The sequence below is a fragment of the Helianthus annuus genome, chromosome 4, assembly GCF_002127325.2.
Source record: "Helianthus annuus cultivar XRQ/B chromosome 4, HanXRQr2.0-SUNRISE, whole genome shotgun sequence".
In the NCBI taxonomy this organism is placed as follows: domain Eukaryota; kingdom Viridiplantae; phylum Streptophyta; class Magnoliopsida; order Asterales; family Asteraceae; genus Helianthus; species Helianthus annuus.
In genome coordinates, this window is record NC_035436.2 from 16,493,646 (window position 1) to 16,519,139 (window position 25,494).

The 25,494-nt window shown below is 38.4% G+C and overlaps 3 protein-coding genes across 3 annotated transcripts; all 3 read left to right on the plus strand.

The window, feature by feature from the left end:
• Positions 1 to 741: 741 nt before the first annotated feature.
• On the plus strand, positions 742 to 9,157 carry LOC110935850 (serine--tRNA ligase-like). The gene is made up of 10 exons (XM_022178204.2): positions 742 to 939; positions 1,976 to 2,131; positions 2,251 to 2,321; positions 2,425 to 2,586; positions 2,726 to 2,831; positions 4,604 to 4,797; positions 5,740 to 5,843; positions 6,469 to 6,652; positions 7,385 to 7,564; positions 8,768 to 9,157. Exons 2-10 carry the CDS (start codon positions 1,999 to 2,001, stop codon positions 8,948 to 8,950), a joined length of 1,317 nt encoding a protein of 438 aa, XP_022033896.1. The 5' UTR covers positions 742 to 939; positions 1,976 to 1,998; the 3' UTR covers positions 8,951 to 9,157.
• A 5,735-nt stretch (positions 9,158 to 14,892) lies between these two features.
• Positions 14,893 to 17,228, plus strand: LOC110934413 (basic proline-rich protein-like). Its single transcript, XM_022177480.2, has 3 exons — positions 14,893 to 15,164; positions 15,257 to 16,162; positions 16,891 to 17,228. The coding sequence occupies exons 1-3, from the start codon at positions 15,095 to 15,097 to the stop codon at positions 17,055 to 17,057; spliced, it is 1,143 nt and encodes a 380-aa protein (XP_022033172.1). The 5' UTR covers positions 14,893 to 15,094; the 3' UTR covers positions 17,058 to 17,228.
• A 5,109-nt stretch (positions 17,229 to 22,337) lies between these two features.
• On the plus strand, positions 22,338 to 25,136 carry LOC110932998. The gene is made up of 2 exons (XM_022176244.1): positions 22,338 to 23,086; positions 23,192 to 25,136. The coding sequence occupies exons 1-2, from the start codon at positions 22,338 to 22,340 to the stop codon at positions 25,134 to 25,136; spliced, it is 2,694 nt and encodes an 897-aa protein (XP_022031936.1).
• Positions 25,137 to 25,494: the final 358 nt, after the last annotated feature.

The following is a 25,494-nucleotide window of genomic DNA, read 5'->3' on the forward strand; positions in this document are numbered from 1 at the left end:
AACCATCATACAACTGTGTGTTGTTTTTTATTGCCATGATCAGCAGCAAAGGTTATACAGCCTGTGTAACCAAACACACAATTCTAGTAATTGAAACAAACTCACTAATCATAGATGCAAAAATGTTCAAGAACAAACACATTAACACTCAATCTTGATATAACCATTTAACTTTTCAAACTTTTCATATTGATTTAAAGGCTGGCTACTCTGTATTGCCATATGTTCAAGAACAGACACATTAACAACAACATTCAATCTTGAGTGTTTGGCTACTCTGTATCATTCAATCTTGATATAACCATTTAACAGCAGCAACTTTTGTAACAAACCAAACTGTAATGCAAATGCACGTGAATCTAATTGCAACAGCCAACAAAACATCAAACATAACTGCACATGTAACCTGTATGATCTTGTAACTGTCATATAACCTGTATGATCAAACATAACCTGTACATCAAACATAACCTGCTGCACATCAAACATAACTGTATGATCATGTAACTGACATCAAACATAACATGCTGCACATCAAACATAACAGTATGATCAGGTAACTGACATCAAACATAACAGTATGATCATGTAACTGACATCAAGCATATCTATTCTATGATGCCAAGGGTAAACTTGCGACATAATAGCGAACATTAGGGGTAAAATTGCAATTATTTCGTTAGGGGGTAAGGGTGTCACTTGGCATAAACCTCAGGGAGTAAAATTGAAGTTTACTCTTAAATTTTTGTTCCCTTTTTTTTTTCAATTTCTATTTTTATTTTCTATTTTTAGGGTTACGGCCATAACAAAAACAACAGCAGACTCCTCTACGAACCGGCGCCTCCATCCTCACCTTGCCTCCTCCTTCCTCAGCGACCACCTCCGCTCCGGCCGTCCTCCTCCAGCCGACAACCGTCTTCCTCCGGCCGTTATTCACAGGTGTGTTAACTGATGTTAATTTGACTTGTTCATTCAGTTCGTTTTCGTCACCGGTTTTCGTAAGCTTTTTGTCCATTTGAAGTTAACAGGAAACAGTTGTTGTTGTTGTTTAAGGGTTAGGGATGTATTTGCGCTTGTTTGATTGATCTGTTATGTTAAAATTAGGGTTTGTTTAGTTACGTGGAGTAACCTGATATAGGGTTTATACACGAGCTCGTTAGCCCTTTGTGTTAATTATATCCATTCGTGATTGATAATGCAATAGTTATATTGGAATGGATTTGAGTTGAAATTCATTTTTAGTAGAATTGTTAATTTTATCTACATTATTATAACATACTAAGGGGCTGTTTGCTCTTAATGGTTCAGACCTCTTCCTGATTCAGCACTTAATGGTTCAGACTGTTTGTTTGGCGAGCAGATGTCTGAATGGTTCAGACATTTGCCCATTCAGACATTTGCCTCTGAATGGTTAAGTTTTATACCGAGTCTGAATGGTTAAGACCCTCTAATCTGAATTGGTCAGACATTTGCCTCTGAATGGTTAAGTTTTATACTGAGTCTGAATGGTTAAGACCCTCTAATCTGAATTGGTCAGACATTTGCCTCTGAATGGTTAAGCATTATACTGGCTCTTAATAGTTCAGACTGTTTGTTTCGCGAGCAGATGTCTGAGTGGTTCAGACATTTGCCTCTGAATGGTTCAGACATTTGCCTCTGAATGGTTAAGTTTTATACTGAGTCTGAATGGTTAAGACCTCTAATCTGAATTGGTCAGACATTTGCCTCTGAATGGTTAAGCATTATACTGGCTCTTAATGGTTCAGACCTCTTACTGGTTCAGCACTTAATGGTTCAGACCTCTTACTGATTCAACACTTAACCATTCAGAAGTTGACAAACAGCCCCTAATAGTTTGATAGGTCTTAAGTTATTTTGTTATCTCCTTGTTGTTTTTACTGATTGTTTTACTAGCTAGCTGTGTTCTGTTGTTGTTAACGCTTTAAAAGTTATATTTTTTTTTTCATTTTATTAGAAAGCAAGAAAGAAAGAGGAAGCATGTTGGACATTAATCTATTTCGGGAGGAAAAGGGGGGAAATCCGGAAATTGTACGCGAATCTCAGCGTCGTCGTGGTGCAAGTGTAGAAATTGTCGATGAAATTATTAAACTTGACAAAGAGTGGCGACAACGTGAGTTTTTATTTTTTTTAATTTTTTTTACTTTTATCTTGTTGATTGTTTTTTGGTTACATGTGAATCTGGAACAAGATTGACAATTATTTGATTCTTTTTTTTGTTTTGATTTACAGGTCAATTCGAGCTGGAGCAGTTGCGAAAAGACTTTAACAGGATTAACAAAGAAGTGGCTAAACTTAGGATTGTAAGTAGTTTTATTGATTTTTTCAAATGTTAATATGATCATAAATATATAATTTCTAGTTGCCAAAAACAAAAGCTAAATTGCAAAATGTATTCTTTTGAAGTCTGGCGGAGACGCGAGTTCGCTAATAAAAAACACAGAGGAAAACAAGGATTCAACCGCAAAGAAGCAAGCGGAGGTTCAGGAGGCCCGTACAGCATTATATTCAAAACTAGAGACAGTTGGAAATCTCGTGCATGATTCGGTTCCCGTTAGCAATGATGAGGTTGACATTATTTTTATTAATTTCTTTATATCATTATCTGTTCATACCAATCGTTATCTCCTATCCCTTATGCATTTTGTACATGGTGGTTGTATTACAAATTACGATATTACCCTTTTATTACCGATGACAAATTTAGGCGGACAATGCTGTTGTCCGGACCTGGGGAGAGAGAAGAGAAGAGACAAATCTGAAAAATCACGTTGAGCTTGTGGAACTTCTCGGTATCGCGGATCTGAAAAAAGGTATTACGATGATTTTGACTCGATAAAGTCTTTTTGTGGTTTATTATTTATATTTTAATTTAATGTTTTTAATTATGAATCATAAATTGGGCTGCAAACAAACCAAACGAACACGAACAAGGCCGTGTTTGTTCGTTAAGGAAATAATGTGTTCATGAACACGCACCGATTTGATGTTCATGTTCATTCATTAAGGAAATGAACTTGTTCGTGTTCGTTCGTTAATTTTAGGTAACGAACACAAAGGAATGTTCATGAACACAATTGAACATAAAGAAACACAAACATGCGTTCATGAACAGAGACGAACACAAACGAACATATGTTAAAAGGTATGTTAGATACAATACACTAATAGTTATTAAATATTGTATTAGTGGGAATTTTTAAGTATGTAAATAAGAAATAGAAATTAAAAAACCCTAATGAACCATCAAACACAACCAAACGTAAACGAACATGTTACTGAACGTTCACGAACATAAATGTGCGAACGCGGTCTCTGTTTATGTTCGTTCATTTATTAAACGAACACAAACAAACTTCCTGTTTTCGGTTCATTTGCAGCCCTACCATAAGTCTGTGCTATTTTTGATCCTCACTTGGCCATTTGTTTTACCTGTGCTCATAGTAGAGGTCGCAAAATTGGCGGGTCAGTTGTTGGGTAATGGGTCAAAGAGGTTTTGGGTCTAAAGGAGTAACTTTTTAATTGAAGTCAAAATGGTTTAGGTTGGATTGACCGGTCAACCTTCTTTCTTTTTATTTTTTATTTTTTTTTAAATAGTTCATTTATCAGATAGGATTAAAAACTATAACATAGTAAACTTATGAATAAGAAATTGAAGAGGTTTCAAGTATTCAAATACACTTAAGGGTAATTTTTTGATGGTTTGATATTGCGTCACCATAGTTATTAAAGGCGCGAGGCGCACTCAAGGCGATTTGTTGGGCCCGGGGCCTAGGCGAGAAGCGCAAAAAAGCGTGGGCCCGAAAAAAACGCAATTAACATAATTATATAAAAATATATCTTAAACGAACCTGAAGATTATTAGAAGATGTTTTCCAGTGATTGACAGAAGATTATTTGCATATATGAACGAACCTGAAGATTATTGGCAGTTTTTGTTTGAGAATCGATGTTGAGAATCCAGTGAATGCTTTTGTTTGTTGAGAATCCGGTGATTTCGGATGTTTGTTGGGAGTTTGAAAGGTCTCTTATAGATAGATGCTGAATCTTGAAAAAAAATAATAAAAAAAGAATAATAATTACCTACACCCACGCTCCTTAAATGCCTCGGAACTCTAAGCGCAGTTTCTCCGCCCAGCGCCTTAATTGCGCCTAGGCGACCACATTAACAACTATGAGGCCAGGGGGTGTGGCTTAACGCCACCTCGCCTTTTTTAGCGCCCCGGGGCGCTATGGACCACACCACGGCGGTTAGGGGGGGGGCATCTGTTTTCAACCAATAAAATCTTTTTTTATAATTTATTTTGTGTAATAGGGGGCTTTAAACCATTGCATGCAAGTTAAAGGGAGGGGCCTTAAAGCCCCCCATATGACGTGGCGCCTAGGTGGATCTGACGTGGCGTGATAAAGCCCCTAGGGGCTTTATACCACACCCTCCAGCCTGAGCGTCACAGATGTAAATTTTGTTATTTTGCAGATATTGTTAACTTTATAATTTTCTTCACTGAGTTAGCTGTATTCCAGCAACTTGTAAAACGGTTTACGGTGGTGTAGCTAATAATGCTTCTTGATTTTTGAAATCCAGGTGCTAATGTTGCTGGTGGCAGAGGGTATTATTTGAAAGGAGACGGTGTGCGTTTAAATCAAGCTCTTATAAATTTTGGTCTCGACTTTTTGGAGAAAAGGAAATACACAGCACTGCAGACACCATTCTTTATGAGGAAAGATATAATGGGAAAATGTGCTCAGTTAGCACAATTTGATGAAGAACTTTACAAGGTAGCTAGCTAACTTGCTTGTCGATTTTGTGAAAAATATTTAAGTTATACAAACTCATTACAGTTAGGGGTGTTAATCGTGTCGGGTTGATGGTTGGCGGGTGAAATGTTCAACCCGAACCCGACCAATATTATTATTCGGGTCAAATATTTCAACTCTTAAGTCGCACACATATAAATGCGCGTCAATCCGAACCCGACCCGTTTAACCCGTATTTTTAAACGAGTCATACAAGTTGACGATTTATAAGCAAATTGTTCGGTTTTAAGTGGGTCATCGATAGCATGTTTAATGCTGAGTATGAGTGTGACAAGTAAATAATATAATGTGTCAAAAGACTCAAAACTAACATTATTGTGACTAACCATGTAAAAAAGAAATGGAAATAACAAAAATATATATATTTTTTTTCTAGATAGTTAAACAGGTTAACGGGTCAATCCAAACCTGACCTGTTTTTAATACGGGTCAACTCAAACCTGACCCTTTTCTTAAACTTCTAAATAGTTAAACAGGTTAACGGGTCAATCCAAACCTGACCTGTTTTTAATACGGGTCAACCCAAACCTGACCCTTTTTTTAAACTTCTAAATAGTTAAACAGGTTAACGGGTCAATCCGAACCCGACCTGTTTTTAATATGGTCAACCCGAACCCAACCCGCTTTTTTAAACGGGTCGTGTTAGTCGACCAAAACCTGTTTTTTCATGTCGGGTTCGGGGGGTAGTGTCAAGAATTGCCGCACCTAGTTACAATAGATGTATACTTTATATAAATCAAGATGAAGTTTGCAGGCGTTGTTCTTGATACAATCTTCATAAAGCAAGTTTATTTTTATTATTTGTGTTAATCATAGGATTTTAAATGGTTTGTGAGAGACGCATAATCACTTAATTCTGCAGCAGACTTAAGTAATTAATATTGTTTTTTCTTTTAATTATAGGTAACAGGTGAGGGAGATGACAAGTATCTGATTGCAACTGCTGAACAACCGCTATGTGCTTACCATATAGATGATTGGATTCATCCAAATGAGCTACCATTAAGGTTTAGTTAATACATTTAATAGAAAAAATAACCGGTTTAATCATAAGACCATTTTCATTGTCTGCATCAAAACATCAGAAGGTGTCAAAATATTATATATCACACCATATTTTCATAATTTACTTATTAAACGTCCAACATAAAAAGCAAAGGTTATTTTTTTATGATATATATATGATTAAACAATTTCATAGAGATCTCTAAAATGAGTACCATATTGGATATTAACTTTAAGTTATATTACTACTCATTAATTATTATTAGTTAGTTAATTAATTATCTTTTACTCAAATAATCAAGGATAGACTTCAAATCTTTTTGACATTTTTTATATAAAATTTCTAAATGAAATAAATCAGTTTATAAAACATCTCAGCAAACAAAAACTATGTAATTTTGAATTAACGGGTGCAGAAAAATTGATTACTTTTTGGTGCATTCATTGGAGTTGTATGATTTGATGTAAACATTTTCCAAGAATACTAAACTCTTCTTACACAATTCACTAAAATGACGTAAATGTTTGGTGCGGCTAGTGCACACACATACATAGTTACATACATACGTACATATAAATTTCACATGTTTTCTCTTTTCGGTTTTGTAACGTTGGAAAATTTCTCAGATATGCTGGATATTCGTCGTGCTTTCGTAAGGAAGCTGGCTCACACGGGAGAGACACTCTCGGCATTTTCCGTGTTCATCAGTTTGAGAAGGTTGAACAGTTTTGCTTGACCAAACCAAGTGGCAATGATTCTTGGGAAATGCATGAAGAGATGATTAAAAATTCTGAGGAGTTTTATCAGATGGTAATTGTTTGCTAAATACATTATATGCTATTTTATGTGAATTATATTTTTCAATCGTGGTGTCACTGCTTCTAGCTTACGGGTTGTGTTTGCGGGTCGACGGGTTCAACCCGACCTGAATCTGAAAATTTTAGACGAACCCGAACACGACCCGGACCTGAAAATTGTGCCATACATATGAACCCGAACACGACTCGAATATTCACGGGTTGACCCGAACGCGACCCGTTCAGCCCGGATTTTTTACTTTTTTTTTGCAAATTCATATATTAAAATTTAGAAAAAAACACATATGTATACAATACAATTACATTTAAATTGTAAAATCTTATGTCAATTTATGTTTTTAAGTTATAATTATGGCATAAAATACACACCCAATTTAATTTATGACATAAAACATAATGTAAAAAATATAATATAAATTGGTTAAACGGGTCAACCCGCCAACCCGTTTAATTAAACGGGTTCGTGGGTTCAACCTGAAAGTAACCCGAACCCGTTTAGAGTAAACCTAAACCCGCGAATCTCGTGTTAGGTTCGTGTCGTGTCAAAAATTCACATCTTTAACAGGTAAACACTTGCTTTTATGCGTATACGAGGAGTCGAGGACATGCTTTACTATTTAAAACTGATGCATGTCAACCAAAGGGCGATCATTTGTATGATAATTTATGTTCTTTTTTTTTTTTTTTAAATTCGTCTTGACTATCGAATTTTTATATTTGACAGTTGAAATTGCCGTATCAAGTAGTGTCTATAGTTTCTGGTGCGCTAAACGATGCTGCAGCAAAGAAGTATGACTTGGAAGCATGGTTTCCTGCATCCAAAACTTACAGAGAACTTGTTTCATGTTCTAATTGCACAGATTACCAGTCGAGAAAATTGGAAATCAGATGTGGACAAAAGAAGGTTTGTTTTTTCAATATTATCTTATATATGCTTGATTAAAACTAGACTAGCTTTAAGTCAGCCGAAAACCTCTAGAAATGATGTTTATGCCGTGCGTCTTGCTTTTTGACTACTATGGTCAACTCATCACTCAGCCTGCCCATTTTGGTAGCTCTAGTTTTGACCATATTTTAGGTAGCGTCTTGGTTTTAAAATGTGCGCATCGTGCGTGAATAATGCGTGATGCGCCCGATGCATTGATGATTGATTTGAAGCAAAAAGCAGAACTCTTATCTTATTACGCCAGCTGTTTTAGTTTAAGTATGATTTTCTAAGTTATGTATATATAATATTTGAAAAAGTGTAAAATACAAAAGTCCCTTAACGTGCGAAGTCAGCTTTTCATAAAGCTTGCGACTCGTAGCTCGGCTCGTAGCTCGCTCGAAAGAAGCTCGAGAAAAACTAGCTAAAAAAACTCAATTTGTGATGACGTGAACCAAGCTGGCTCATTTTGTAACCAAGCCCAGCTCGAGCAAAGCTCGGCTCGGCTCGTTGGCTCGTTCTTAGGCTCGTTTAACTCCGACGTAAAGCTCAAGCCAAGTTTAGCCTCTCCTGAGTAATTTCGAGCTTGAGCTCGACCCCACCCTGGCTCGACTCGGCTCGACTCGTTTACAGCCCAAGTGCCGAAGTGTACGCGACCACAAAATAACATGCGTGATTATGTGATGTTCAGTACATGTATGATTAGGGTATGCCGTATGTGTGATTATGTGATGTTTGTTCAAGCATGATTAGGGTTTGAGTTTTATAACATGTGTAATTTACTCGCGTACACTTCACACGTTAAGGGTCTTGTACGTTAACCAGCCTCTATAATTTTTTTATTATCTTTTTATAAAGAGCGCATCGCATCCATGATGCGCTCGCATCGTGCATCAGATTTTTGGACTTAAAACCAAGGGTAGCGTTTGGTATACATGAATAGAAGGTCGACTAAAACGCGTGTCTGCTTTGTTTTGAGCAGTATGAGTATAATTTTTTTTGTTTGATGGTCTATATATGTAAATACGCTAGTTATTCTTTTTATTAGATTGTGCAGTAACTAGAAGTAAAATTGTAAATCTTATTCAGTATTTATACTGGAACGACGTTTCTATTCATGTATGTCAACCAAACACGTTAAGTATTATTGTTATTATTATATATTTTTTATTTCATATACAGGGAAATGAACAGGCGAAGCAATACTGCCATCTGTTAAACTCTACGCTGACAGCAACAGAGAGGACTCTTTGCTGCATTCTCGAAAACTACCAAACGGAAAAAGGTGTTGCGATACCAGAAGTTTTGCAGCCATTTATGGGTGGCAAGACTTTCTTGGATTTCCTAAAGAAAATCAAGAAATGAAAATGAAATGCCTAGTCTCTTTTCATTATAAAAAACGCCCGATTCTAACGGGTTTCGTGATGTTACAAGTCGGTTATAGATATTTCTGTTGGTTATTTTGTTGAAACTGTTTGTTTAAAATTATTATTGTTACTTGCTTTGAACATATTCTGATGACCCAGAATGATACGTTATTCTCTGAAAGTTTTTTGATCATTTTTCGTTTTTCGTCTTAGTGCTTTGGTTGTGTGGAGATGTAGTTAAACGCTCGATTCTGATCCAGGGTCTGACTCTGCATCATCTTGTGTCACGTACGCGTTTTCATCTATATAACACATTTTATTCTAATGAATGGTGACAAAATGCGCAGCTTTTGTAACTAGTCAAGTTCATTACTAACGTTTATCGGATTTTGGTCGCAAACTTTTTCTTGTTTCCGAAAATTATGTCCTGATTTGTGATATTTATTATACATAAATTTGTTATCAAGCTGACCCCCTTTCTAGCCCACTTGGGCATACAGCATTAGAAAATACACTATCACCAAAAAAGAAAATGGCATTCGCCATGACCATATGGTACGCCGACCCCTTTCTAGCCTGTTAGGCATACGCTTTTCAGTTAGTGTACGGTATACTGCGATCTACACAAAATTTTGTAACCCCTTTGATAATTCTTTCAAAACCAAAATCTTGTTTGAAGAAATGTACATCTTTTGTGTAACCCTTTATCCATCACTATCACTAGGATTTTGACCCGCCGCGCGTTGCGGTGGCGTCGAAAATTAAATTAACTCGTATTTATACTTTATATTTGACCCGGCTCTTTACCGAAAAAAATTACGTCGCCGTCGAATGAAAACTTATTTATACTTTCTTTATATTTGACCCGACTTTTTACTGAAAAAAAATTATTGTTCGCTAACTCAAATTTAATTTATATAATCTTAAAAGTAAATGGTCGGTGGAATTCTTTATAATTTTTCTGAAACACGTGTCATTGTCATGGATTCTTCACGTTTTCATTTACCAAAGTAACACTACAAAAACAGTCTGATTGCTCTTTCTTTTGTTTGATGGTTTTGCACATCAAATATAAAATTACTTTTAACCCTTCTTATTTTGGTTTCTTACAAAATCTATCCTCTAACTTATTATTATATATAACAAAGTAACACACATTTAGAGTTTTCAATTATGTACTCATCAAAATCCCAGTATTGCATTATGAATGCGTTCATTTACTTTTTTTAAACTGAAACTTAATTTGTCGTTACTTGATGAGTACATAATTGAAAACTCTAAATGTGTGTTACTTTGTTATATATAATAATAAGTTAGAGGATAGATTTTGTAAGAAACCAAAATAAGAAGGGTTAAAAGTAATTTTATATTTGATGTGCAAAACCATCAAACAAAAGAAAGAGCAATCAGACTGTTTTTGTAGTGTTACTTTGGTAAACGAAAACGTGAAGAATCCATGACAATGACACGTGTTTCAGAAAAATTATAAAGAATTCCACCGACCATTTACTTTAAGATTATATAAATGTATAATCACGAAACAACCTAATGTCACACCTTGTCTCGTAAAATATAGTTTAGTGAGTCTTTCCCTTGAGGTTCAGTAATCCCGTATTATCCTTTAAGTCTTTTGATGTTCGTGACATAAAATTGGCGTCTATTATAAAGAAGAAAACGAGCAGATGTGAGGGAGGTATTTATGACGACGATGGTGGAGGTGGTGGTGGTCAACACATGAGATGGAGAATGGGTGGTTAGGGTCTGAGGAAAGAGATGGAGAAAGAAGTAATACAAATATATGTATTTTGGGTTTTATATTAAACTATAAATATAAATATACATATCAGAAATATATAAAAAGGGTGAGAGATGAGTATAACATAGATTTAAACTGTAGAGGTGTTGATGTGACGCTGAGATGACAGTAAAAGATGAGAGTTGCGTATGATACTGGCTAATATGATGTACCATGAGACTCATAGTCTCATTATCTATCTAGTGTTCTTAACTTAAAATCTCCATTCCATATAATATGTCTATTAGTAAATTCAATTCCACATTTGCACACATTATATATGTATATTTTTAGAATCAATACAACATGATCATCAGAATTAATGCTTTAGTGGATAATCAGAATAAGTGTAATCCAAAATTACAGATTACAATAGAAGAACAAATAAATTCCAAATCTAAACTCAAGCTATAAACAATTTAAGGCGATTTGCTCACAAATTATATACATTAGTGACACGTTGAGTTATCATCTAACACATCACAACATTTTCTTCAGCGGTAGTTTGCTGCATCAGCACCTTTCGTCTATATCGGTTTAACTCTCAATCAACTCATTCTTCATCATCAATTACCTTTCGTCTAAAACGGTACACAACCTGAACATTTAAAACTGATTATTGTAACTCAATGTCAAATCAGAACACGTATAATGTATATATGTGTAGTCGCTTACCAATCGATTGACTAGATGACGGGCGGAAAAGGGTTGCACCGATCCCGGCTCCAATGGATGCAAAAACTCCTAACCGTGGCACCACACACCTTTTTGCCAAGAACTTTGACTCGTTCGGACTGAACAAAGAAAAACTAAAAATTGAAGCTAGTACCGTTTGGAAACTACATAAAGTTTTTAACTACAAAGTACTAATGATACTATCTACATTAAAATAAGAGTAAAATGCCATTTTCGTCCCTGAGGTTTGGCTAGTTTTTCGACTTTCGTCCAAATGTTTGTTTTTCTGCATCTGGATCCAAAAGGTTTGTAATCTTGCCATTTTCATCTGACTCGTTAACTACATCCATTTTTCTCCGTTAAGTCAAGGGTATTTTCGTCTTAACATGGAAGAATATAGTTAAAGTCATGGGCGGACCCAATGCTTTAGCAGCCGTAGCACGGGCTACGGCTCAAGTGCGTATTCGTAGTGTGTTTTTTTTTTTATTTTTTTCGGTTTTATACCCAGGATACCCCTAAGATAATACAAGGATACCCCTAACCAACCCAAACTTATAGAATAAGAGAGCCCGATTGAAATAGTGGCCCAATTGTCCAAATTATTAATAATATGATTGAAATTATGGCCCAATTAGTTAGATATTTGTTTTACTTTATTTATTTATTGTTGTTTTTTATATTGTATGATTGTAAGGGCGGCCCTGACGGTGGGCGGCGAGGACCACCAGTCAGGGCCCGATATTTTGAAGGACACGTTTAAAAAAAATCCCGATATGTATATGTAAAAGAAAAAATTTTAATAGGCTATACCCATATAAACACCAACATAGGCTCATTTACAAAACTATTATTATCGTTTAGATTAGTTATTAGTCCATTAACATTAGGTTTAGACCTTTAGTGAGCACAATACACAATTTTGTTAAGGCCTAAGGGCACGTTTTTTTGAGCTCGAATAGGGTATACGAATTCTCAGGGCCGGCCCTGTATGATTGCACGGTAAAAAAAAATTTAGGATACTCCTGATTTAATGGGCTAGTTCCGCCCCTGGTTAAAGTGCAAGGGGAACTTCGGTTTCAAGACATCCATTTAAGAAGATTAATTCAAGGCGTTGTTGGTAATGGTGAATCCATACGTTTTCGATGGTCCCCAATGGAAGTATGGTGAATTATGTGTGGAAATGGAGTAGACAGTTGCTATTTCCAACTGAGTGGGATGAATTTAAGTGACTCGAATGACTCTTGGAAGTGGTCTCTTAATGCGGAGGACGGATTCTCGGTTAAATCTCTGAGGGGTCTTATTGCAAAACCGGCTTCAAATAAAGACGGATGCAATATTGGATGGTGTTCATGGCTGCCAAAAAAAGTAAACATCTTTTGCTGGCGTTTGGCTCTGGATAGGCTTCCAACTCGTATGGGTATGGCTCTGGCGCAACAGGGTATTAACATCGGTTCATCTTCTTGTCCCTTATGCAGCGAGGCAGAGGAGTCTTCGGACCATTTATTTTCTAATTGTATGGTGGCGACAATAGTTTGGCTTAAAATTTCGGTAAGGTGTAATTTACCTCCTTCGTTTCTCTTCTCGACTGCGGATATTTGGAATATGCATAAGGTAATATTTGATAATCAGGTTAGAAGCAAACTGGTCCAAAGTATCATTAAAATCGGGTGTTGGCTAGTATGGAAACACAAGAATGAAGTGGTATTTAAATCGAGCAGAATAGATATTGGAAGCACCTTGAATGAGCTACGTACCATGGGTTTCTTATGGATAAAAAATCTAGAGTAAACTCCCATTTTGGTCCCTGTGGTTTGGTCAATTTTGCCACTTTAGTTCAAAACTCAAACTTTTTGCATCTGGGTCCCCGTGGTTTCAGTTTTATTGCCATTTTGGTCCAAAAATGAAATCAGGTCATATTTGTCTTATAAAATCCTGTTATTTTGTCATTTTCCGCAGGGGCAAAATGATCATTTCTTTTTTTATAAATAAATACCATATTTTATAAGACAAATATGACCTGATTTGCCCATAAGGAAAATGACAAAATTGCAGGATTTTATAAGACAAGTATGACCTGATTTCATTTTTGGACCAAAAAGGCAATAAAACTGAAACCACAGGGACCCAGATGCAAAAGGTTTGAGTTTTGGACTAAAGTGGCAAAAGTAACCAAACCTCAGGGACCAAAATAACAGTTTACTCAAAAATCTAAAATCCTTAAATTATTTTAAAATTAATCACATACTCGGTGTTGTACCTGAATGAAATTTTTTACTTATTCCAAAGGTCTCTTGAAGTTATAGAAGCTATTGAAAATTTCAATGTTTTTGAAATTATAGAAGCGTTTTGAACTCAAACGTTATGGTTTAAACACGGTACAGTAATTCCAAAGACATTGTTAGTCCAGTTCACACTTAAATATTTTTATTTTCTTAATCATTAAAAAATGTCAAGTAGACATCTATAGGTATAAAATTTGTCATGCTGACTTAGAACATAACCAGTCAAAGGATGGTAGTAGTTGTGAACTATTTGTCCTTTTAGAATTTAGTTGACTGTTTAAAAGGCTTGAAACATGATTTTTTTTTATAACATAAAATACATACATGTCTTAAAATATAACTTAAATTCTTGATACATAACCTTTTTGCTTTTGCAAAAATGCAATGGTTTTTTTTATACCATTTTTGGTGATTTGATGAAACACTGGTTAACATCAGGTTATCCCTGGTCGTCTCGTGAAGTAAGGTTCAATCTTTTCCTCCACTCGCCGTTAAGCTGAATCTCCTGCAAAACAGAACATCGGTGACTCGCCATAAGGAGAGGAATAGGGAGGGTCCTCTTTGTGACCACCCTCCGGCGTGAAAATAAGTACTGTTCTGGGGAATAAGTGTGTGTTAAGAGTAAAGAGTGAGAGAACGGATCCTTAAACCTAAAAGTGGAGTCCTCTATTTATAGCCGGGGAATGAAGGAGGAGGAGGAGGCCTGCCAGCTAGCCAGTGCCCACCAGCTGTCCGATCAAGGAGAATATCTTTTTGGTCTCCGCTGCTATCGTTAGTCCTGTGGGTGACGTGGCGCGTGATTATTCGCTCCAGCTGAGCGCTTGCTGGTACTGACTGTCGGCCTGTCTTCCAGAAATCCTGCAGTTGTGGTTGGCGTCCACCCATTGGTGCCACGTGTCGTCCTTTTTGTCTGCAGGAGTATCTTCCTTGTCACCGGCGGTTTCTTCCAGAAGATTCTAGAACCTTCTGGATGCACTCGGGTGATGTGAACGTCATGATGGAAAAGTAGTATGGCCCCGGTGACATGTGTGCATTGATTTGAGACCATACCTCTTCATGATTAAAATATACTATGAATGTTGTGAAAGCTTCGACACTCACACTGTAAAATAACTGTTTATTTGGTAAAACAAATTCACAAAAGTGATCGATTACTAACTATTTTCTTAGTTATCTACTATATGAAATGATAAAAAAAATTAAGATTTAATACATTAAGTTTGTTCGTATTTACCACTGAAGTACCGTTGACTGCATATGGTCAAACGCGTGGTTATTGATTTAGTCACATATTTATTAAAATCTTGACTTTATTCTTAATGGATGATTTTACATATAAACAGATAAAGACACACTCTTCAGCATTCATTCATTAACAACAACGGTGACCATGAAGTTTGCTTTGGTCTTCTTATATCTTTTTGTTTTTTTTCAAGCTTATGGTGCTAGACAGTTACATGGTATAACAAAATAAACATCTTTTTTTTTCTTCATTATTTCCACAACTTAAATTCTCTTCATTTTTTTAACTAATAACTAGTTTTGATTGTAGATGGATCCATAAAAGAAAGTTTTCATGTACGGCCACTGGCCGTAATTCAAATGGTAACCAGATTAAAAGAACTCTGGTTACCACAATCTCCTTCATTGTCATCGTTATATGACGAGACTACTTATGGTCGAGTTACCCTACCACTACCACTACCACCACCTCCACCAAGAACGGCACCGCCAAAGAATGAAGAAACTTACGGTCGAGTTAACCCATCATCACCACCACCGCCAAATGCAGCACCGTCAAAGGGCCAAGAAACCTACGGCCGAGTTAACCCATCATCTCCACCACCGCCAAATGCAGCACCGTCAAAGGGCCAAGAAAGTTATGGTCGAGTTAAACAATCATCTCCACCACCATCAAAGGGCCAAGAAACTTACACTCGAGTTAACCCATCACCACCACCACCAAATGCAGCACCATCGAAGGGCCAAGAAACTTATGGCCGAGTTAACCCATCATCTCCACCACCATCACCAGATGGAGCATTGTCAGAGGGCCAAGAAACTTATGATCGAGTTAAGCTATCATCATCACCACCATTACCAAATGGAGCACCTTCAAAGGGCCAAGAAACTAACCTCCGAGTTGTATCACCACCACCGCCACCACCGGAAGGTGAACTCCCCAAGGGCCAAGAAACTTATGGCCGAGTTAAACCATCATCTCCACCACCGCCAAATGCAGCACCATCAAAGGGCCAAGAAACTTACACACGAGTTAACCCGTCACCACCACCACCAAATCTAGCACCGTCGAAGGGGCAAGAAACTTACGGCCGAGTTAACTCACCACCGCCACCACCCGATGGAACACCGTCAAAGATACAATTTTTTTTTTACCGTGGAGATAAACTGAACTCAAACAATGAAGTAAATGACGCAGCCATAAAAGAACTAGAAGGTACACTTGGCCAACTAACTTTTTATTAGAAAAATTACTTGCTTTTAGTGTATATTTATGATAAAGAAGGTACACTTGCCAACCAACTTTTTATTAGAAAAATTACTTGCTTTTAGTATATACTAGAATTTTGACTCGTGTCGTACGTTTTGGCGGCAACGTCACATTTGTAACTTCATTACACGTGTAACTATGATGGCAATAACATATGCGGCGCGCATGTGACATTACGTATGTCACATGTTTTTTACCTTCTTACACACGTTACTTTCATCATTAGTCTCTTTGTTGTGTCTCATTTCGTCACGACAAAAAAATTGGAAGCTAAATAATGTGATAGACAGTCACGTCATCAACATGATTAACATTAGATACATGTTTCCAATTCCCGACATTGAATATTTACTGTTTTTTTAAATTGTACTAAAGCACCAATACCAGCAAAGGACAAAAAACTATACATCTTAAAAGTTAGAGAGACTAGATATGAAAATATCACCAATCTTCTTTAAGGTTATATAAATTTATGAATAGTCAACGACTAATCGCACAAACTTATAAATTAAAAAAAAATAACAGTTATTAATGTTTGTCGAATATTTTACCCACAGAATTCACAAAATTATAAAAAATCAATAAATAGTTTTTTTAATGTAAAATAAATTACTAGAAATTATAATATCTGTCTTAAAAATATAATCTATTGGTTTTTTTTTCTTTTGTTGCAGTGTCACCAACAGAAGATAGTTCAACGGGACAGAGCAAATACGGTCGAGATGACCCTAGAGCCCCATCGAGTCCGGACCCAAATGATTCACAGGTACCGGGCATGTATGATCGAACTAATCCGAGTGCACCCGCTCACCCGACACACCCTTTGCGAAGTGATGGTTGAAGTGCATGTACCGGATTATCTGCATCAGCCAAATAAAAAGTTTTATTGTTGATCAACAAGATAATTTGATGAAAGTAGGTTTAATCATAAAATAGAATAATGTGTGTTAGTTATGTGAAAATTGTAATTAATTGTAATTCTAATATGATAAGACTTCATTGAGGGCATCACTCGCAGGTTATTTATATGTCAAAATCTATAGAAAGATTAAAGTTTAAATAATAAAAAAGGGGTACATCACAAATAAAACAATACTACTATTTATAATAAAATAATAACCATCACATGCAAAAATATGCAACAACTAGCGACGTTCACATCCACTACCAGGTCAACCGGAGATCATGGTTGGGTCGTCTGACTCATTAAAACTATTTGGCTCCATACCCAGGCTCGTACATTGGACCCGTGACTTGATAATGTGCCGACCCGTGACTGTACTTGACCCGAAACATCAAGATTAACCCAACAACGATCAACAAGAAAATTGCTATAAGTGCTAGCCCAAATCTAAAATGTACTCATCCTAAAATGATAGGACTTACATTTGATAGATGTTATGAGTTAGTTGGTTTCCCAAGTTTTATTTTTTATTTTGAATGGCTAACGTTGCACACCATAGGGATTGAATCCATGACCTCTCCTATCCTAAGCTCTATCTAAACTCACCAACACCACTGGGCTATTCCTAAGTGGATAGTTGGTTTCCCAAGTGGTTTAAAAAGGAATGTAAATGATTTTGGGGGAAAAACAATATGTCTAACAATGTACATCTTAATAAACCGAGTGTATCCGGGTTTTTTTTTTCTGTGTTACCTTCTACTTCTGAGCAGATTTCAAAGTTGCCAAGTCCAGTAGGTGATTCATTTCTTCATGTTCATGTCATCTATAATCTAGATCAATTGATTGTTGACGAGGTGTGACCCGCATCGGCCAACCCGACCCGGTTACAACCTATTATTTTAATACAAATATAAATGATTATTCTAGAACTTTCCGTATCTACATGGAAGTTGCACAACCAAATCTCCAACTTTTTGGGAAGATCATGTAAATCTCTAACTTACCGGAACATATCCTAGGTTAAAGGAAACCCTAATGGAAAACCTATAAATGGAGGTAAACGTATAAGGTATGATTATCTTGCTCTCATACAACTTCTTCTCCTAAACTTCTTTTACACACATACACCGAGACTTATTCTCACGCCGGAGGGTGGTTACAGGAATAACCCCATTCCTGTAACGAGTCCTAACGGTGTTTCTGTTTTGCAGCTAAACGTTTGGGTCACTAATCGTTGAAGTCCTAGTCCAAAGCTACTGCGTAGGTCAGTGTTTCTTCATTGGCGCCATTCGTGGGACCTATTCAGCGACAGAACCTCATGGCAAGTGATCAGAACGAGGCGGGTCAAACGATGACAAACAGTAATTTGGCGTTAGGGGCGAACCCCAGTACCGTACCGCAGTCTTCCCCAGCCGTTACGAGGTCGCTAGACCCAGAGTTTGAGGCAGAAGGACCACCACCAGGTTTTGACAACATCACCACCGTCTCTTCCCAGACTGTGGTTACGAGTCCGTTTCTCTATATGCCCTCACAACCACAATCAAGGGAGTTGGGGGGAGCTAGCAGTAATATGTTCACCCCGGCGACAACTACTAACTGTCACACCCCCGATTTCCACGTGTCACCGGTGGGCCCGGTGTGGGGTACAGTGACGTAGTTGGCATCGTCATAGACAATCAACACAATATAATAATGCACAGCGGAAGCAGAATAGATACATTTCAACTTTAAATAAAGTGCAATAATAAATATCACAGTAGTTGAAACGGATCCACAGGCGGATCAAATAAAATAAGATAAAAATAGTTCAACAGATATTTGTCGTCCGAGCTTGCGAGACTATAGTGGACGCTCTTAGGAAACAGCCAGCCTATTTTCGTATAGTACCTGCACTTAACCTTTTGGGAAAAATACGTCAGTTTACACTGGTAAATACAAATCGACTGACTCATTTTGAAAATGATTGAAAATTGATTTAAATGCACAAGGCATAAATATTTTTATTAACTTGGGATAATTATATAATATAAACTTGTGAACGAATTACATGCACTTATATCTCTGGTGGCCCGGGATCTGCTGTCCGGGCTAGAGATTAAATGACACACCACATTAAAGAGTTATACACGTCGGGTGTACGCCTACACCCCGTGCTCTAGTCGTGGCCATCTCGTAAGATAATGCCAAGGATATCCGGGACACGGTCAATAACCCCCCAAAGCCTTTAAGTAAGACAAAACTGTTTAAACGAAGTCGCACAAGCTATTCAAGACTGTACACCTATAAGGCGCAGGACTTGTGCGCCCGATCAAGCGGTATTTTAAATACCGTACCCCAAGCCCGTATAGGGAAAATAAGTCAAAATGTATTTACCTGAGCAAGTATAAGTCACAAATGATAAGTGTTGGTAGCTTTTACCGGGCCTCCTAATCTGGAACAAAGGTTTATAATTAACCTATTAGATTCCTAACGGGTCTTTTATTTAAGCCTAAGCTTTGACCGGTTAGTTTTAAGAATGATACGGTTTACGCACGATTAAGCGAAAGACCGGGTAGAATGTGATTTAGACCCGACAAGTTTGAATACTTGTATATTATGGGTATACTAAATACATTCTGGATTTTGAAATAAAAATGATATCGTTTGACCCGTTTCGGTCAATTTACGCAAACTAGTTACGTAAACCGAACCGAACGCGAAAAGGGCGATACGGGTAGACCAATGATTCAAATGCAAGTTCCCTGAGATAATATGCTTAAAATATGATATTATATCAGTAAGTTATGTTCTATATTGCCCGGAATAATTTTAAACCCAATTTATGCCTTAGAAGGGCATTTTGGTCATTTAAAAGATAATAAAAGGGTAAAATTAGAAATCTGAGTTTCGGGTCTGGTTCATACAGTAAATATACTTAATATAACATATTATATCAGTAGGGTATGACCCATATATCAAATTTATCGTTTAAAACCAAACTATGCACCGTAGGGGCAATTTAGTAATTTCACAAGGGCTAAAAATGCCAAAACTGGAAATCTGAGTTCATATACTTATACTTACTGTTTTTATATGAAAATAAGCTAAACACATCAGTAGTTATAGGTCTTATATGTTTAAAACAAGTATAACGCTTACTATGCGCTTAAAACGCTAAATATGCGATTTAAGGGCGTTTTCGGGTTTTCAAATTAAATCTGAGATTTTTATATTTCCAGAATACTTAAACTAATTTATTCATCATATAAAATCAGTAGAAAAAGGTTTCGGGTCAAAAGGATGTGTAAAACTCATTTTATGGCTAAAACGGTCAAAACCGACATAAGCCGAAATGACTAGGCGATCTAGGATCCGTTCAGCCAAAAATTAATTAAAAATCATCAAAATTCCCAGAATATTATATTACTTCTGTTGGTAAAGAGTTTCGTATCAAAACGTGGCCAGAAATGGGTTCTACGCGAAAAGGACCGTTTATGTAACTTTAGAATATAGTTTTACGCTAATGGCCATAACTCACAATCTGGACCACCAACTGATCCGAAATTTTCGGTGCAAGTTTATATATTAGAAATAAAGATTTCTATCCTTTCACTTTTCCAAAAATCACGTTTTATATCAAAAAGGGCAAAATAGTCAACTTTATGCATAAATCGGAAACATGCATTCGAATCGGCTAAGCATAGACTCAATCAAAGAAAATTCCAGAAAGTTTAACTAAAATAAAAATAGTCAAAAATACTTTCCAATACAGATCTCGAACATGCATGTACGAATCCGAATCGATAGTCTACGAAATAATCTTTTTACAAGACTTTCGGTTCCGATTCGTGGCTATACTATAGATTGTCGAGTTGATGATGATTAAAACACATTCTTATATGTATTACAAGTTATTTATGATGATCAATCAGATTGCATGTCATCTATATCATTATTCATGTCATTTTTCACAAATATCGCTTCTGTTGACTTTTTAGAAATAGTTTTGACTCGACATTTAGCATGCATGTAGTGGGAATCAGAGAGTACCCTTTAGAGGGTTTGTTTCCCATAATATTACCAACATAAATCAGGTTTCAATTCGAGAAATGACTGAAAGAAATCCGTTTAATCAGAAAGTCAAAGCTTATGAACACCCAGTTTGACTTTTAGCAATAATCAAAGTAATAACGGATTAGAGAACGAATTGAAAGCTTACAAAGGTCCTAAAGATGTTTAGTGAGCACTAGAATTCGTCCTTGATGATCAGATTAACTCCAGAAAGCCTGCCTTGAAGGTTCTTGAGAGCTCTTGAGCGAAATGAGTTTTTGATCAATGCAAATGTCCAAGAAATGGCTTGGTAATCTGATTTAAAGCTGAAATTCGTGGGTTACTGTTGCCTAGCCATGCATGGCTTCTAATTGGTGCAAAAGGAGGCAAGAACCAGCTGTTTACCACTCATTTTCGGACCCAAATCACCCAAATACGATTTTCTGCTCGCTGGCAGCCCCACGCGGCCCGCTTGGGCTTTACCAGGCGGGTCGCCTGACCCTGGTTCAGCCAAACTTCCTTCAGTTTTGGCAGAAATGGTCCCTGAGCTTGTACGCGATGTTTCGGCTACTTTTCTCGACCCGTAAACCCCCAAACTTGGTTTTTAAGAACCTTAGGACTTTTACCAACATGGTAATGTCCTCGGATAACTTTGCGCTCAACCGAAAAGCCATGAAATTCGACGTTGACGCTTTTAGTCCCTTAAGTACGGTTTTGGCCATAACTTTCTCATACGTTGACGAAACTTCATGAAATTTTAACCACATATTCTAGTGAGTATATTTTAGCTTCTCAAAGCTTCGGGTCTGCCAAAAGTTCACTCAGAGGTATAAATTAAATATGTTGACACTTTTGGCCCCTATAGTTTGCAATACTTCACTTTTGTGCAATTTCCGCGTCGTATGATCCATGAACCATCCGTTAAAGGTTATAAACATTATGTAGGGTTATCATAGAGCCTATTTATCCATTGTTGACACTTTGGACCCTTACGTTCCATAGTTTTCACTGTTTGTCACTTTTAGTCCCTCTAAAGTATGTTTTCGCATAACGGAACCTTATGACACGTGTCAAGACATTATTGGACGAAATTTTTCGAGGTGTTACACTAACGCACAGGCTTCACGCCTCTTCTCCACCCCTGTCATTACATCGGCGAGCCCCAGCACCATCGTATCAGAGATTAGTATGCCTCAATACTACCAGCCGTTGGTTTCCGACTCAATGCCGCCGCTATACTCAGCGGCGCTCACGGCGGCGTTATCTACACCGCCTCACCAGCCGGTCATCATGCCAGCCGGGGTAATGAATGCACCTGTCACACCAGGAAACCAGGTATATTTTCCGAGGTATTGTTACGCACCCCCTTATGGGTATTTACCCTCATACGGGGGTTCGGCGTACCCTCTCCAGGGAACCGCGCAAGGAAGCACTCAATCGCCATACGCGGCTTACATGCCGCCATGGTGGAATGTCCCAACTCCACAACCGATGTATACCCAAGCTCCGACTGAGCCCGCGTACGACAGAGGAAACGCGGTCAGGCCCCGGGTGACCCCATTGGGAAACTCCAACCCAATAGTAGGACTTGCCCCGGGTATGGACGCTCCACCGGCACAGCCTGTAAATGTGGAAGAAGATGAGCTTACCAAACCGTACAAGCCGGTAGACGCGACGTTCCGGTCCAAATTTACTCGTAGGATCGCCGAGGCTCCTATCAAGGAGAAACCCAAAATGCCCCAAACGGTCGGCAAGTACGATGGTCTCGCCGATCCGGATGATCATCTCAACTTATTCAAGAGCGCCGGCGAAGTGGCCTGTTGGTCCATGCCCCTATGGTGCAAAATGTTCGTACAAACTCTAGTAGGAGCGGCCCGAGTCTGGTGGGACAGCCTGCCCACAGGCGAAATAGACAGCTTTGAAGATTTGGAATCAAAGTTTATCTTACAGTTTAGTTAGCAGCGCCGACATACGAAAGATAGAAACGAACTCATTCACATCCGTCGTCGGGACAATGAGACGGTAGAAAATTTTATTATCAGGTTCAACAAAGAAAGCTTGGTGATCCCAGGCGTGACGAATGATCTGGCATGTGGAGCTTTCCTCCAGGGAGTCAACGACGATGAGCTATTGAGAACGCTGCATGGAAGGGATGGTGTACGCCCAACCATAGATGAAATACTTCGAATAGCCAAAGTATACGTTATACAAGAGAAGGCGGTAGCAGCCAGTCACGCAGCCAATAGGAAGAAAGAAGCCCTAAAGAATCAGGAGGAAAAAGATCACAGGGGATTCAAAAGCAAAAATAGGGGGGACCGATACCAGAGAAACGACAAAGACTCGCGATACGATAGGCACCGAAACTCCTATTCAAGGAACGAGCCGTCGAAACCTTGGTCTGAATATCCCAACTTAAGCAAGACACCGGCTGAAATTCTAGCCTCAGAAAACCTCAGGCTTAATCCACCAAAGCCGTTGAAAGACAACCCTAACAAGGATACGAGTAAATACTGCGAGTACCACAAAGGAAGCGGGAATGACACCAATGACTGTTTTCAGCTTAAGAAGCAGATCGAATACTTTGTGAAGTCAGGTAAATTGGCACACTTAGTACGAGACATCAAGCAAGGCCCGCCAGTGGTCAAGGAGGAGAATGACAAAGCGGCAGGCAAAAGGCCGCGTGAATTGAACATGGCACACGCGGATATGGGAAGGGGGGCAAAGTGGAGTTTCTCCACGCTCGAGCCTTGGATGTTGGCAACAATGACCATAGAACCTCGAATGGAGGATTTGCACCTCACCACAGATGCCCTGATCATATCCGCGGCAGTAGGAGACTACCGCATGAGGCGAATCCTAGTCGACACTGGGAGCTCAGAAGACATTATCTATGAACATTGCTTCAACAGAATGCAACCAGAAGATAGGAAGTTGCTTGAATCAGTACAAGCCCCCATCAAAGGTTTCACAGGGGAAAAGGTGGATCCTATTGGTCAAATCACTTTCCTAGTAACCTTTGGGCAGTCACCCAAAGAAAGAACCATACTACTAACCTTCCTCGTGGTCCGCGCTGAGTCGTACCACAATGTGATAATCGGAAGATTCACCCTGGGGAAATTGGACGCCATAGTCTCCACGGCGAGGGGTTTTATGAAGTTCCCCACACCGCGAGGTATCGCTACTGTGTTTCGTGATAAAATTGGAGAAGTACTAAGTACCAAAAGGTGCCGCCACGGGCCCACCGGGGCCACGGGCCCAGAAAGATGGGTACTAAGCACACGACATCCGGACCAAATGGTCACAATCGGGGACACTCTGTCCCCGGAAGTTAAAAACGACCTGAAGCAACTGTTAAAAAGAAATGTGGACATTTTCGCTTTCGAACACTCCGACATGACGGGAGTCCCCCGTGATAAAGCAGAACACAGGCTCGCCACACTCCCAGGCGTTAAGCCGGTTGCCCAGGGTAAACGTAGCATGGCCCCGGACCGACGGGCGGCGGTCGTTAAAGAAGTACGAAAGTTAGTGGAAGCTGGAATCCTTAGGGAAACGCAATACCATACATGGGTATCCAACCCGGTCATGGTAAAAAAGCCAGATGGCACGTGGCGAATGTGCATCGATTTCAAAGACTTAAATAAGGCGTGCCCAAAGGATGCGTACCCGTTACCCGAGATTGATTTAAAGGTCGACTCCCTGGTACCTTACCGATTCAAATGTTTCCTGGACGCATATAAAGGGTATCACCAGATTAAAATGTCCAAGGAAGATGAAGAAAAAACAGCGTTTCATACCGACGTGGGCATCTTTTGTTATACCAAAATGCCTTTTGGGCTACGAAACGCAGGAGCTACCTATCAGAGGCTCATCGACAAGGTGTTCGAAACACAGATTGGGCGAAATTTGGAAGTCTACGTAGATGACCTTGTAGTTAAAAGCAGCGAAGAAAAGCAGATGTTAGCAGATATCGAAGAAACTTTTCAGTGACTTAGGGAATACAACATAAAATTAAACCCAAAGAAATGCTCTTTCGGGGTGGAAGAAGGAAAGTTCCTGGGTGTAGTGGTCACCCGAGATGGTTTTAAAGCTAACCCAGAAAAAGTAGCCGCCATAGCGCGAATGCCTTCCCCAAGAACGCTGAAGGAAGCTCAAGCCCTAAACGGACGATTGGTAGCAATCAACAGGTTCTTAGCAAGACACGCCGAAAAATCATTACCCTTCATAAAAACATTAAAAGATTGCCTCAACAAGAAAAATTTCAAATGGACCAGCAAAGCAGAGCAGGCTTTGCAAGACATGAAACGTTTCATAGAAGGGTTACCCATGCTGACAGCGCCAAGGCCCA